The sequence below is a fragment of the Lipotes vexillifer genome, unplaced genomic scaffold (assembly GCF_000442215.2).
Source record: "Lipotes vexillifer unplaced genomic scaffold, Lipotes_vexillifer_v1.1 scaffold316, whole genome shotgun sequence".
NCBI classification, from domain to species: Eukaryota; Metazoa; Chordata; class Mammalia; order Artiodactyla; family Lipotidae; genus Lipotes; species Lipotes vexillifer.
The window spans coordinates 68,789-85,444 of record NW_006780802.1 but is presented as its reverse complement, the minus strand read 5'-3'; the positions used below and the strand labels follow the sequence as shown (position 1 = coordinate 85,444).

Below are 16,656 nucleotides of genomic sequence, written 5' to 3'. Positions count from 1 at the left end.
CACACACACACACACACACACACACACACACACACACACACACACACACACACACACACACACACACCCTATATAACTTCTGTATGATCCTTCAATGCGGCTGGAAACAGAGGCTACAGAAGACCTGTCTGCCCAGGTCTAGGAAAGCTTTGCAGAGAAGGTCACTGTGGTCTCCTGATATAGTTCATCAGTCTGGCTGCTCTCCTTTGGACATACCCCTAAAATGTTCTAAATTCTCTTAATTTTTCACTGCATCTTATTTGCATTACCCTTCTTTTTGCTGCAAAATAGTATTATTGACATCCTATTACTACCAGAAAGTGGAGTCATGAACACAGTACTTGACGACAAACACTTTCTGATTAAAAGTACAATTAAGGAACTATTAAACAATAGATATATTTGTCTAATACACTCTCCATAATTTTATAATGTCTTGCTGGTGTTGTCCTCTGTACTCCAGTCCTTGAGGAGCACAATCAAGGACTGAGAAACAATTCCGATCCTCAAGTTAACAAAAATCTAGCTTTTGCTTCCTTGGGTCACAGCAGTCTTGAGGGCAGCCAAAGGCATGTGTAACAGTGACCGTTGCTCTCTGACAATCCCAAGGATCCTTCCATCCTTCCCCTACTCTAATTTTGTGTTAATAAAGCTGATAGAGTAGTATTAAAGTATCTAAATGCTGTTCTGTCTTATAAATTCTAATACTTCAAAACACTGTAGCACAGTTTAAACTATCTGAACTTGGACTTTGTTCCGAGGTATACCTCTTCAAAGTCTGTGAAAGGTTTGTTGTACAAATTAGAAATAAAAACCAGATTTAAAAGAGGGATATATAAGTGCTTGAGAAAATAAACTTTTCTGTGTCAAGTCATGGCAATTTGCTTCTTATGTATCTCCTAAAAAATTGTTTCCAAAGATTTTTATTTTTATTAGTCTTTCATCTACTGGTTAAAATGGGTAACGGGGACAGAAAAAAAGAGTGTTTGGTGATAAGGTTAAAACAAAATGCTCCCTTTGCTTTTGTTAGTATTCTCATTGTCAAAGCATACACTAATGTGTGCATTTATGGTTTATTGTTCTCCGTTTCTTCTCATAAGGAGAACACTAGCTAAGAAGATGCCTAAATGGGGGGAAGCTATGGCTTGAATAACCAACACAACTATATTATGCTTTCCCAAATCATTTCCAAGTCTGGCTGAAAGGCTGTTTGTGATGCTTTAACAAAAGGCAGACTTTTTCTGTGGACTGACTGCACGAAAGAATTACTAACAGAAACAATGTTAGTAGGCAATGTTTGGTATAAGGCATGATATTTGGTAACTGAGTATGGGCTCCAGGGTTATACTGTCAGAGTCTGAATCCTCACCTCATCATCCAGCATCTGTGATCTGGGGCAAATCTCCTAACCTTGGTATTCCCCAATGAGGATGTAATCATGTCCACTGCACACGCACTCACAGCAGTAGGGCAAGGTTAGAGAAGTAAAAGATGCTTAGAACAGTGCCAGGCATTAGATAAGAACTTAGTAAATGTAATTATTAATGATGTAGTTGAGGGTGCTGTCCATCATTGTACAAAACTGTTGAAGTTTGCATGAACTGTCCAAGGAGGCAGGGGTATCAGCTGTGAAAGCCCATCCGGCCACTGAAGTTCCCAGAGGCCTAGAGCACAGCCATCACAATTCATGGTCAGGTCTTCGAGTTTAAGAGCACGGAAATTTTATTCTCTTATGTTTCAGAGGCAGTTGAACTTTAGTGGGTAAATCCACAGTATTTAAACTCACAAGAGACTATGATTTGGCCTTGGAATCTTAGTGGTTAAGTATCAAGTCAACTGAACATTTATGTTAATGGGTCAACGCCTTCCTGTTAGGTGCATAGCATGGTGGGTGTTGAATCAGAGGAACGGGCAATAGTGGGAACTGCTCCCTCAGCTGGGCAACCAAACCCAGTTTCCTGGAAGAGTGGGATGTCCCCAGGGTCTTGTTTTTCTGGACCCTTTTCATCAGCCTCAGAACTCAACCTCTAACCCTGTCATAGATTGCCAAAACTGCCATAGACTTTTTTCTAGGAATGAAGCCTCTTAGGGACTTTATTTTCCTATCTTTCTCCCTCATCACAGATTTATGTATAAATAACGTACATATACAAAACTGTATGAATAAATATCGGCTTGCTCACCTTGCTCTAAAGATTTGCTATTTTGATTCAGGTTGTAAAGCAAATGAAAGGCCATTTTAGCGGTTTTCATTTTAACCTTTACCCTTTTGCAGATTTTAAGTGATGTCTAGAGAGTCTGTACTAAAAGTCCATGCTCGAGTGGTGCAGTCTACTTCCTTCTGTTTATCTGTCTCCCTTTTCCTGTGCAATTGGCTTCTCGTGATCGGAGACCACTGACTTGGTAAACACATTCCAACAGAAATCAAAAAAGCCTTTAGGGCTTCCCTGGTGGCGCAGTGGTTGAGGGTCTGCTTGCCGATGCAGGGGACGTGGGTTCGTGCCCCGGTCCGGGAGGATCCCACGTGTCGCGGGGCGGCTGGGCCCGTGAGCCATGGCTGCTGGGCATGCGCGTCCGGAGCCTGTGCTCCGCGGCGGGAGAGGCCGCAACGGTGAGAGGCTCGTGTACTGCAAAAAAAAGCCTTTTATTTGCACTTACCGGCAGTATAAAAATCACTCAACTCATGATTCATCTCTTTTCACTGACAGCTTTATAATTTTATGTTTCTTTAGACTTGTGCTGTCTAATACAGTAGCCACTGGCCACATGTGATTATTTACATTTAAAATAACTAAAATTGTATTAATTAAAACCAACAATAAAAAATAAAATGAAAAATTCAGTTCCTCAGTCTCATCAGTTACACTTCAAGTGCTCAGGAGCCACATGGGGCTTGTGCCTGCCACATTGGACAATGCAGGATCGGAACATTTCATCGCTGCAGTTCTGTTGGGCAGCCTTATCCTAAATAGTCTTATTTCCTTAACAGAGGTAGAAAAGCATCTCTACAAGTCTATGGCTTCTCTAATTGACTGGGTTTAAAACTCAAAGCTTAGCCAAAACGCTTCCCCTTTCTTTCATTCTCTTTGTAAATAATTTTAGTTCATCATGTATTCAGTACAGAGCACGAAATTATAATTTCACAACCAGCTTGTTGGTGACTGACTATGAGTTCTTCATGGGAAAGCAGATGGAATCTGTAATTACAGCACAGGATTATATATTTAGTCATGTGGCATTCTGTTATAGCTATCATTTTATTCTCGGCACCCTTTTTAATAAAAAATTACTATAATGCTGCAGGCTCTGTAGGAGAAACACATGTCATGCCAAGTTTCTCCACTGTCTGCCAAACACTGGTATTTCTCCTCCTTTGACAGCCCTTACAGTGGTAACTCTCACGGTCTCAAAGTTCCTCTTAAGCTTCTGGTACCCCCAATCGCCTTTTTCTTAAGGATGACCAAAAGATATGGCAAAATACTGAAGCGTTTTCTGAACCACTGAAGGAGCATTAAAAGATATTTAAATGTATTTCCACCTACCCTGCTCCTTTGAGAACTGTAGCCATTCTGTGGAGATCACGAGAAATCTATGCTTCAACATAGTTCTTTCACTCACGTGCTAGTAAAATCAGCTTTAAAAATACTGAAATATCAGAAGTCTCTGAAGTGGAAGTTCTAAAATGGAAGGAAAGGTAACCAGCCAGGATGCTAGGGAAACTGACTTAAGTGGAAAAGGTGATCTAAGGCTTTGATTCTCAAGGGTTTGGTGGTGGGTTGGGGGCCTTACAAGGGTAGGATGGTGACTGTGGACTCTCTCCCTGTAGAATGCACACCAAAAGTTCTGCACACAATTTCAGAGAGACAAGCTGTCCCTGGAGCCCACTGATGGCTCCGTGAACCTCAGATTTGGAAACTTCTTTGCTGGCATCAACAGACAGTACAACAGTTAAGGCACTTCAAGGCCACAAGTATAAAAAAAGAAGTTTCCAGAGGCACTTTAATATATTCCTTTATAGACATTTATTGAGGATTTCCATATATTGGGTATTGTTCTAGGTAGTGGAGATAGAGAAATAACATAATCTTTTGTCTGAAGAAAGTCATTCATTTACTGGACAAATATTGAGTACATACCATATGCCAAGTATTCCTTTACATCCTGGGCATATAGATCAGGCCTCAAGGCGACTTACATTCTAGTGGCAGAAACAGTCAATTAACAAATAATGTAATTCAGGTAATGATAAGATCAATGAAATTTTACCTGAGTTTTGTTGAAAAAATCTAGAATTTAAATTCCAAATCATTATTAACTTTTTCCCTTATTATGTCATTACTTCAGAAATCCCTTCTTAAGAATTACACTGTGATTCAGACCATCATTATCATCCAGTTTAAATATCAATTTATCAATTTATTGATCCACCACTACTGTGTTTATATTTTGTCCTCCCCAATCTTGGCTTAAGTATTTGCCAAGTAATTTGTTTACGTGTACAGTTGATATACTTGTTGAGTTTGTGAATGCTGAACATGTCTTTTTCACGTATGAATGATAACTTAGCAAGGTATAAATTTCTAGAGACACAATCCTTTCCTCTGAACTCTGTTGATTATCCTCAATAGAGGGCTGGTGAAGGGAAGGTCTAGATCACTTGCTGAGGTCTCATCTTTCCTTATTTTTCAGTAATATTTCTGCTTCCTATTACATATTTTCTATTCAGTCAAACTCCTATTTTATCCACCATAAATGCAGCATTCATTCCCATTTTAAACCTTCCTGGTGTCATTTTCCCCATTTGAATATCCTTCCTCATCTCAGCCTACCCCATTGTATCCATTCTTCAAATCACATCTAAAATTCTACCACCACCGCGGACCTTTCTCCATTTATCCCAGTTCAAATTAATTCCCCCTTCCGCATCACAACATTTATTGTCTCTGCCATATGTTTTTGTACTTCATAGTATCCTAGAATTTTACATCTAGAAGAGATCTGAGAGATATAATCCAACTCCCTAATTTTTCAGATTAAAAAAGATGCGGTTAGTGATGATGAGCTAGTGATGACTCCAAGTGCTCTGGCATTCTGGGGCTTTAATGCCTTTAATGCCTATCTAAGATGTTTCTCAAGCCTCAATCACCGGGTATTTTTAATAGTTCTTCCTTAAAATTTCTCTGGATTTCCAGGCCCTTATGCTCTCTTGGTCAGCGTTGCAGACAGCATCCTAGCCATTGCTCTAGGCTCTTCTAGAGGCCATTTTTTCTTACTGGTTCATGTCACTGGAACCCGTAAGTGCAGCAAGCCTGGTGCATATGGCAGACTTTTACTGAAGATTTGTCTCCCAAAGAGTCTAAGAGCCTTGAGGCTTTGATAACTCTTTCAGCTTCTAGTACAGAGCTAGACATGCACAAACAACAGCTTCAATTTTGATATTAGATAATGCTGTCCTAAAATCTAACAGTCATTTTCCCTCCAAGAGGTATTTTTATCCCAGCCACGTCCTTTCGGGTCATTGCTTACTGCCATCTTCTCTATCTTTACTCTTTTAACCTCACACAGTTATATCTCCTTATTCAGAATAATCTATCTCTCCATCCTCTACCCCAAACTGAACATCAATTTTTGCTATGTCTCAAAACACATTAAGATGTCCATTTAGAAAGGGCCAACACAAAGAACCAGGTAAAGCTTTGAAATTCAATTTTTTTCCCTTTAACATAAGGAGAACCTCCTCCATGGTCTCTGGAAATGGAAGAAAAATAGTGTAATAATTTGTTTTCTCCTTGACCAAACAAAACCCACGGGGGTCATGCATTTGTTATTGTTCATTTCAGCTCCACATGAATTCTCAAGATCTCACACCAAGATACAGGACTTCTTAGAGTCGTATACTTTTTCTTTATACTATATTACCTTTTCCCCTGTTCCAGATTTTATCCAGTTTTACACTTTGTGATATGCTGTTATCTTTTGCTTTTTAGTTATTTCACATATGTAATTCCTGCTTTTCAAGAGAGGGTGTAGTGGTTAGAAAGCAAGTACTGATCACTGAGACTGTCAGGGCATCTAATACATACAGGTTCTCAAGGATTCTTGTGTATTGGCTAAGAATTATACTAATATATGTTATTTAATGAGCATCTATTATGTGCCGGACAATGTGCTAAGTGCTTTACATACATGATCTCTAATCCGCTCCTTAATCCTTTGCAATAGGTATTATTATACCCATTATCAGAGAAGGAAACTGAAATTCTAACAGCTTAAGTAACTAGTTTGGTTCCCCATGGCTAAAATGAGAGACTACACCTGCCGGATTCCAAAATACTTTGCTCTTCCCTCCATACTCCAGGAATTCCAAAGCTGCCAATGTTGACAACTGTGATGGTTTTTAAATAAAAATTTTACAGTGCACTTTGTGGGCAGTGACCACATCCTTTTTGTAAGACTTTGCTCTCTTTAAGTTTCAACACACCACTCATGTTTTATGTGCTTTTAAAGCTTGTATGTGGCTCTGATATTTTTCTCTTTGAATTTCAGTTTGATCCATTAACAATTGAAAGCAAAAAAGCAGCAACCGTGGTGTTAATGCTTAATTCTCCAGAAGAAGAAATTTTGGCTAAAGCATGTGAAGCCATTTATAGATTTGCTTTAAAAGGTTTGGATTTTTTTCAGTTTATCTTTCTATTTCATTAGTTTCTTAAAAATATTTGCTACATAATGGGCACTTTTCTCCCCAGTCTTTAACTTACTTCCTGTCTGATGAATTCTTTCAGACAATCAGAATATTATTTAATGCATCACCTGAAAGTAATGTATCTCCCTATGTGCCTAACCCAGTCTTAAGGAGCAATTTAGTCAATGGGTAGAAGAGTCATTTTGAAGGCTTTATTGCAGTTTAAAAAACTGTAAATGTCACAGGAGCTGAAAGAGCTCCTAAGGATCAAGGCTGGAATAATTTGAGCAACAAAATAAACAAAGTATTAGATTTATAGCCCTATAATTTATATTAAAGAAGAAAATAAATATCCATAAGTCTATACAAATAAATGATTGAATAAGTAAATAAATGGGAGAGAAAAGACAAATCTCCAATGCAGAAGGATCCCAATTTATGCAGATACTCTGCCCTTGAGGAGGTGGGATGCAACTTCTATTCTTTAGGTGCTGTGCATAGTGACATTTTTCCAAAGAGTGCAAGATGGACACAGGGGGAAAAGAGTAAGTTTGTAGCAGAGAAACCTGACTAACACTTCCTCTGCCAGGTGATCAAAATCAACATCAACAGAGATAAGTCATTTGATAATAAATGCCCTTGACATGACATAATGAAAATGGCACTTCTTTGTTATTTTCCCCAAAACCTATAGCCCCAGTCTAAATATGATTTTTTAAAAAAATAAAACAAATTCCAATTCAGGGACATCCTCCAATTACCTAACCAGTACTCTCAAAACTGTCATAGCTATCAAAAACAAGGAAAGTCTGAGAAACTCTCACAGCCAACAGGAGCTAAGGACACACAGTGGCTAAATGTCATGGGGGATCCTGGATAGGATGCTGGAACAGAAAAAGAAAAACTAACAGTAAGGAAATCTGAATAAAATGTGGAATTTCATTAGTAATAACATATCATTATTGGTTCAATAACTGCATCAAATGTCCCTACTAATGTAAAATGTAAAATAACAGGGGAAACTGGGTGTGGGACACATGGGAAATATCTGTATTATCTTTGAAATTTTTCTGTAAAACTAAAACTGTTGTAAAATATAAAGTTTACTAAAATGTTGTAAATGTTACAAATTAGATTCTATTGAAAGACTTGTTCATAGAGGATTTACAAACATAAGAGATAGTTACATTTTAGTTCATTCCAAGTGGTGATAAAATCAGACTTTTATTATACAGTGTAACATTGAAATTGGAAATATTTGAAGAGTTTAGTGTAGTTGGTATTTTTAACAAAACCTTTTTAAACTAAAATGGGAGCAATTTGATTTTAAAGAAATGGTACTTTAAAACATTGTTTGGACCACCTGGAGGGGTGGGATAGGGAGGGTGGGAGGGAGGGAGACGCAAGAGGGAAGAGATATGGGAACATATGTATATGTATAACTGATTCACTTTGTTATAAAGCAGAAACTAACACACCATTGTAAAGCAATTATACCCCAATAAAGATGTTAAAAAAAAAAAACATTGTCTGGGGGACTTATATGAGAGAACAACAAATCATTCAATTAGCAAATGGTAAAATACTCACCTGGCTAGTCATCACCATCACCTCACTCTAGTCATCATTGGGAATTCTGATAAAAACCAGAGTGGTTCTGGAAGGTATGGTTCATGAGTAGACTGTGTAGAATACTGGGTCAAATTTCAGGGAGATATTGGATCATGCATCTATAGCACAGAGTCATTGCATGTCATCTCTTTTTATATTGTAAGTCTGATATTCAGTACTAGCAGTATTTTCTGAAATATTTTCTTAAGTTAAATGATGGGACTCTGCCTTCTTGCCAAGATGAAGTAAGGGGCCAGATTTAACCTCCTTACCAGAACAAGTAAGAAAACAGAAAAATATATGAAATAAGAGTTGGCAACACACTGCATACCAGGCCATTGAGAAACAGGAAACAAAGGAAATTAGCCCTCTGATTGCCCCAGCCTATTGATTTCAGAGAGCTTCCAGGCCATAGCCCAGGAAGGGGTAACCTGTGCAGAGCCTGGTGGACTCTCTGAGTTGAGACGATAGACCTCAAAATCCAGGAAGATGAAGGCAGCAAGTTTTCAGGACAGAGTAACAGAGAGGAAAGAGTTGCACAGAGAGAGAACTCAGGAGGTCTGTAAAGGCTCCCACTCAAGTGTTCAGCTTGATCCACATGTATATGTGTGGGGACTACTTGAAGTCAGACAAAGCACCCAACAGGATCAGAGGTAACAGTGCCTAGTGCTCACACAGGGTCAGAAGTAGTGCCTGTTCGCATCAGCCAGACTGCAAAACCTCAAGATTCGTGGAGAATTGTGCAAGTACACAGAAGGGTCTTGCCTCAATAGTTAGAAATAATTAGGCCTAGATTGAGCCCTGTTCTAGTACTATCAAATAAATATTTTAAAAGCAAGCCTGAAAGGATCAAACTTTCTCCAGATAACTGTGTCCCAGAACAAACTTCAAGGTAACAACAATATCCATTGCCCAACTAGGTAAAATTCACTATGTCTGGCACCCAGTAAAAAATTACCAGGTGTGACAAAAAGCAGGAAAATACAATGCATAATGAGGATATAATTCAATTTGTAAATCAAAACTGACCCAATGTAGGTGTAACTTGAGTCTCTGAATAAAGGTGTGAGGAACAGAATAAGTATTTCAGAAAATAATAGTTAAAATTTCCCCCAATTTGATGAAAACTCGAAGGCCCCAGATCCAAGAAGCTTAACGAAACTGAAGCACAATGAACATGAAGAGAACTACAAGGCACATTATAATCAAATTTCTTGAAAAGACTGATAAAGAGAAAATCTTAAAAGCATCCAGAGGAAAAAAATGTTACATTCAGGGCAACAAAAATAAGGATGACAACAGATTTATTATCACAAATGATGCAAGCAAGAAGTCAGTGGAGCAATATCTTTAAACTGAATCACTTTTCTGTGCACCTGAAACTAACACAACATTGTAAATCAACTATATTACAGTAAAAGTTAAAAAAAAAAAAAAAAGTACCGGAAAAAACCCCAAAACTTTCAACCTAGATTTCTACACCCTTCAAAAATATCTTTCAAAAACATAAGTGAAATAAAGTCTTTTTCAAACATTCAAAAACTGAAATAGTTCATTGCAAGCAGACCCACACTACTAATTATATTAAGTAGGTCCTTCAGGCAGAAAGAAAATGGCACCAGATGGAAATATGGATCTACACAAAAGAATAAATATAGAACACTAGAAATGGTAACATATAAGGTTTTTTTGCTTATTATTTAAATCACTTAAAAAGCAAATTGGTTATTTTATTTTATCATTTTGTTTTATTTATTTATTTATTTTTGTGGTACACAGGCCTCTCACTGTTGTGGCCTCTCCCGTTGCGGAGCACAGGCTCCAGACGTGCAGGCTCAGCGGCCATGGCTCACGGGCCCAGCCGCTCCGCGGCATGTGGGATCTTCCTGGACTGGGGCACGAACCCATGTCCCCTGCATCGGCAGGTGGACTCTCAACCACCGCGCCACCAGGGAAGCCCACAAGTTGGTCATTTTAAACAAAACTAATAATCATATATTGTGTAGTCTGAAACATGTAAAAGTAAGATATATGACAACAGAACCAAGGTAGAAAGGTGAAAAATGGAAGTATACTATTGTAAGTGTACTATATGTGAAGTAGTATACTACCACTTGAAAGAAGACTGTGAGGACATACACTACAGACCCTAATGCAACCACAAAAATAACAAAGCAATGATATCAAATAAGCCAACAAAGGAACAAAATGGAGTCATAAAAAATTCAATTCATACAAAGAAGGCAGAAATGAAGAAAAGAAAAACAGCAATGAAACACATAAGAAATAAGTAACAAGATGGTATATTTAAACCTAACCATGTCAATAATCAAATTAAATGTAAATGGTCTGGATACATCAATTAACAGGGAGAGAATGCTTTATTAGACAAAAGGCAAGACCAAACTGCATGATGCGTTCAAGAAATGCACTTAGAATATAATGACACAAATAACTTGAAAGTAAAAGGATGAAAAAGGATATTCTATGCTAGCACTAATCAAAAGAAAGCTGAAGTAGCTATATTAATTTCACAAAAATAGACAAAAAAAAAGAGTGATACCAGAGATAAACATGGCCATTTTATAATAATAATAAAGGGGTCAATTAATCAAGATGCTATGAAAAATCCTAAACAATTAATGTACTTAATATCAGACTTTCAGATTACATGAAGCTAGAAATGCAAGAAGAAATAGACATCTACAATTATAGCTGAGGATTTTGATACTCTTCTCTCAATAAATGAAAGAACCAGTAGACAGTAAATCTGTAAGGATATAGAAGATTTAAACAGCAATATAAATTAATTTAACCTAATTTATATTTATAGAACACTCCAAGAACAGCAGAGTATACATTCTTTTCAAGTGCACATAGGACATTTATTGAAATGGGTTATATTCTGGGCCATAAAACAAGCTTTAATAAATTTAAAAGAATTCCAGTCATACAAAATACATGCTATTCCACATTAGAATTAAATTAAAAATCAATAACACAAAGAACTCTGGACAATCACTAAATAGTCGGAAAGCAAATAACACACTTCTAAATAACCTGTGAGTAGGGGCTTCCGTGGTGGTGCAGTGGCTGAGAATCTGCCTACCAATGCAGGGGACACGGGTTCGATCCCTGGTCCAGGAAGATCCCACATGCTGTGGAGCAACTAAGCCTGTGTGCCACAACTACTGAGCCTGTGCTCTAGAGCCCGTGAGCCACAACTACTGAGCCCGCATGCTGCAACTACTGAAGCTCGCACGCCTAGAGCCCGTGCTTCACAATGAGAGAAGCCACCGCAACGAGAAGTCCGTGCACTGCAATGAAGAGTAAACCCCGCTCACCACAACTAGAGAAAGCCCGCGTGCAGCAACAAAGACCCAACATAGCCAAAAATAAATAAATTAATTAAAATAATAATAATAACTAATAAATAAATAACCTGTGAGTGAAAGTAGAAATCAGAAGGAAAATCCAAATTAAAAATGAAAACACAGCATATAAAAACTTGTAGGATGCTACTAAAGGAGTATTTAGAGAGAAATTTATTGCACCAAGTGCCTGTTAGAAAACAAGAACATCTCTCAAATCAATGACCTGAGCTTCCACTTTAAGAAAATAGAAAAACAAGAGCTAATTAAACCCAGGCATTAGTAATAAGGATATAATATATACCTGAGCAAAAATCAATGAAACAGAAAACAGAAAAACAGTGGACAAAAGCAGTGAAATGAAAATGTCTAGCCAGATTGATAAATAAAAAGAAGACAAATTATTGATATGAGGAATAAGAGCATCACTATAGCTCCTATAGATATTAAAAGGATAATCTAAATGTTATGAACAATTTAATGACAATAAATTCTACAATTTAGATGAATTCATCTAAGTTGCAAATTCATTTTAAGACACAAACTCTCCAAGCTCATTAAAGAAAAACAGATAGCCTGAATAGCCCCTTATCTATTACAGAAATGGAAATTTGTAATTTAAAAATCTCACAAAGAAAACTTTAGGTCCAGATGTTTTCACTGCTGAACTCTGCCATACACTTATGGAAGAAATAATACCAATTATACACAAACTCTTTTAGGAAATTGAAAAAGATGGAATATTTCTCTATTGATTCTATGAAGCCACCATTTATTTAAGTATCCTAAAATTTATCCTTAAATTAAAATTTATTTGGGACTTCCCTGGCGGTCCAGTGGTTAAGACTCCATTCTTCCAATGTAGGGAGCGAGGGTTCCATCCCTGATCAGGGAACTAAGATCCCACATGCTGTGTGGCACAGCAAAAAAAAAAAAAAAAAAAATTATTTGACAAAATATTTTCATCTAAGAAATTCACTTTTAGAACCCCAATAAAATGCAAACATTATGGAAGGTTTGAGAAGGACGTTTGTAATAGTCAATAATGCATATTTCAGCATATTCTTATCAAAGTGACAGATTTAATCATTTAGATACAGGGCAGTTCCACAGGCTATAGGAAGGTACAGTCTGTGTTCAGAGAACTGAGTTATCAGAATGAACCTATAAAATATTTTAATTTTATAAGAAAACTGAGGCAAAAAAGTTTAAAAGACTATTTTACTCAAATTAATTTTGAAAATGAAATATGCATTTTCATAGCTGGTGAAATTGAAAAGCTGAAATTAATCAGGACCTAAATATTATTCCAGACTTTGCAGAATGATATCCCACTTATTGGGGTAGGGATAAGCTGCTTTTACAGTTAGGCCAGATGCTGGCTTTCACTGACCTTCTGGTTCTGAGGCTTCTTGCCACAGCTAAGGAATCCCAGTAACCCCAGTGGCTCCGCTTTGTGTGTGTGCCTCCATGGTGGCTGCAGACAAACCCACAGGGTGAAAAATGAGCACCCTAAACTCCACCACACTTGAATTTGAAGTGGGGACTCTGTGTTAATTTTTATAATTAATTATGCAAGTAAGTATTATTGAGTGCCCATTACATGCCTGGCACTGTGTTAGGCATGAGGTTATAAGAGAATAGAACAGAAAGGGTATCTGTCTTCATGGAAAGTTAAGTAACGGGTGTAAGTGAACAATGCACGGAGATCGTTGAGTGGTATGAAGGAAATAAAGCAGGATAAAGAGATATCAGAAAGACTGGGATGTAGTGATGACATTAGGTAGGGTGATCAGAAGAGACCCCTCAGGAGGTTCAGTGTGAGCTAAGAACCAAATGAGGAAGCCAGCTTTGTAAACATCCAGGGAAGGGAGAATAGCAAGTCCGGGATACGTGAGCTCTAAGGTTTATTCTGAGAGAAATACGTGTGGAAGCAGAGGATGTGAAAGACAAATGGCAAATAAGAAATTGGAATGACACAAAGAAGAACTTTGATGAGATTTCTATCCATGTCTGATTTTATTTTACCTGTGATGTCAGGTGAAGAAAATAAAGCAACCCTCCTTGAACTTGGAGCTGTGGAACCGTTAACTAAGCTGCTCAACCACGAAGACAAAATTGTGAGAAGAAACGCTACTATGATATTTGGAATTCTGGCTTCTAATAGTAAGTATCCGCTTTTAAAACTAATCAAATAATCTCACATGATGCATTATACTTTTAAATTTAACCTTAAGGGACTCATTTTAATTTTATTTAAGCTGATTTTAATGTTAACAAGAAAGTTAAATAAGTGTAATGTGCAACAAATGTATGATTTCATATTTTAAGTGATATTTTTAAATATAAAAATATGTGCACATATATCCATGGAAAAACTCTCAGAGTTGGTGATGTAGTATGTTCCAGTCTTACAAGTTAGGAGAACAATCATTGTCTCTTAAAATTAAAATAGTTTTTTTCTTGAGTTAGGATAATGTAATTTGAATGCTTGCCTGTGTAAGTTACACTTCAAGTGTATTTCATTGTAACTGAAGCCCAGAGTAAAAAGTTTTGATACACTTATTTTTTGAAGCTGCAAGTTGTATTTTGCCAAAAATAAATTTAGATATGTATTTACTCCTTAAATCAGACCTATTACTTGCTTTAATATTTTCACATATTTAATATGGTGGAATAACAGTATTACTTAAAATATGCTGTCACTTCTATTAGAATATCAGTTTGACTAAAACCATGCAATACAGGCAGACCCTGACTAGTGAACAGGACGTGTTTTCCGTTTGTAAGTCATTTTCATGTTATGGTGGTAGATTTTCGAGTTGGACAACAAAAGCCTTGTTATTTATAATAAAAAATGACTTTCTTGGTGGAGACTGAATTCTGTCATGAAACATGGGCTCATAGGAATAAACATGTCTCTATCATGGCACGTGGCTAAAATCATCCTACCTTCTCATTTTTACCATGGTCTTAGCAAGCACACAAGCACAGATTCCTCCTCCAGCTTCCTGCACTGTCCCAGCTCACATACCCTGGACCCTCTGTGATGCAGTGGGGGCCCCTCATTCCATGGTGTCCAGCAGGGACTGTGGCCTTGGTGTCTTCAGAGACAGTTATGAGTGGAGGAAGGGGGAAGGGAGGGGAAGGAGAGCCTTCTCTGGCATCTGTGCCATCACAGCCTCAGCTGCGGAGACCACGTGAACAGTACCTGCAGTGTTATGGGGTTGGCGGGGGCACTTTGCAGTTAGTGGAAGGGTTTCTGGTGGAAACTCCAGCTCTAGCGGTGGCTGTGCTGCAAGGCGGGGGCTCTGGGAGTATTTCTGGGAATGACAGCAGGATGAGGACAGTCAGCGGGCAGTGGATATTCCACCAATGTAGATTACAATAACACTAGTCAACACTTACAAAGTACTTACAATGTGCCAGGCACTGTTGTACATAGTATTTATGTATTAAATCGCTTAATGAGGTTCGTGCTATTATTTCCTTTACATATGAGGTGACTGAGGCACAGAGAAGTTAAAATAAAGTAGTAATCATTCGTATTGTGGGGCCTTCATAAATCTGTCTCTGGGGTTGTCTGTAGACTAATTCTGCCATATTGAATGTGCCATATAGAATTATTTATAACCAAAGCAGGGAAAATATTTAAATTTCTTCCATTTTATTCTGCATGCATACCACAGAGTTTGAAAACCAAAGGTGCTTTGTAACACCCCATGTGCAACTCCTTATTTTATTTTATTTATTTTAATTTATTTTAATTAATTAATTTATTTTTGGCTGTGTTGGGTCTTGGTTGCTGCACGCAGGCTTTCTCTAGTTGTGGTGAGCAGGGGCTACCACACTTAGTTGTGGTGTGTGTGCTTCTCATTGCGGTGGCTTCTCTTGTTGCAGAGCACGTGCTGTAGGCACGCAGGCTTCAGTAGTTGTGGCATGCGGGCTCAGTAGTTGTGGCTCGCAGGCTCTAGAGCGCAGGCTCAGTAGTTGTGGCGCAAGGGCTTGGTTGCTCTGCGGCATGTGGGATCTTCCCAGACCAGAGCTCGAACCCGTGTCCCCAGCATGGGCAGGTGGATTCTTAACCACTGCACCACCAGGGAAGTCCAACTCCTTATTTTAAACATAAGAAAGATCCCTCGAAGGACTGGGTTCCTTGCCCAAAATCATGCAGGTGGCTAGTAGCAAAACTGAGATGAGAGCTAAATTACAACCTTACTCTCTGACTCATAGTTCAGTAGACCTTCTATTCACTAAATCTTTTATGATCCTTAACATTAGTGTCCATGCTAAGTCAGATTCTCCTAAATGATTTAGAAAGGAGAGTTATAATTTCCTGTTTACATTTGTATTTTCAATTTAATATCTAGGTCTCTGTGATTTTTTCCCTTTTTTATGTTATTTATTTCTGTTATTCATTTTATTTTGTATTTTCATCTTCTAATATATACGAGTTCATTATCTGTGAAACCCTAGAATTTGTTTGCAAATTTTTCTGAGTAGGTTTTTAAGTTGAATTTCATGAGTTTCTAAAGGAGTCTGTGGCCCCCAAATGTTAAGAATACTGTCACATTTGGGTGCTAAATGAGATGGCTCCCTTAGACCTGTCAAACCACAATCTGTAAGCTGGCTGGCTGGCTGGGTAACCAGCGCTAGAACCAGTGCAGTCTGCAACTGCAGAGCTTAACCATGGGAAGAGCTTTGCTGTCTTCAAGGTCTCCACTGAGTGCCTGGGTCTCAAGTATACTGCATTAATTTATAAGGACCTTCTTTTGATTCTGTGAAGTGGGTGAAAAAAAATCAAACCAGGGCTTCCCTGGTGGCGCAGTGGTTGAGAGTCTGCCTGCTGATGCAGGGTACGCGGGTTTGTGCCCCGGTCCGGGAGGATCCCACATGCCGCGGAGCAGCTGGGCCCGTGAGCCATGGCCGCTGAGCCTGCACGTCTGGAGCCTGTGCTCCGCAACGGGAGAGGCCACAGCAGTGAGAGGCCCA

The 16,656-nt window shown here is 38.2% G+C and overlaps 1 protein-coding gene across 1 annotated transcript in view; it reads left to right on the top strand.

Annotated features, from left to right (window-relative positions):
• Positions 1–16,656, top strand: part of ARMC3 (armadillo repeat containing 3) — a 71,452-nt gene that overhangs the window by 5,863 nt on the left and 48,933 nt on the right. Inside the window, exons 3-4 of the mRNA XM_007454163.1 lie at positions 6,547–6,664; positions 13,705–13,830. Coding sequence (XP_007454225.1) covers positions 6,547–6,664; positions 13,705–13,830 — 244 coding nt within the window. The remainder of the gene's footprint in view (positions 1–6,546; positions 6,665–13,704; positions 13,831–16,656) is intronic.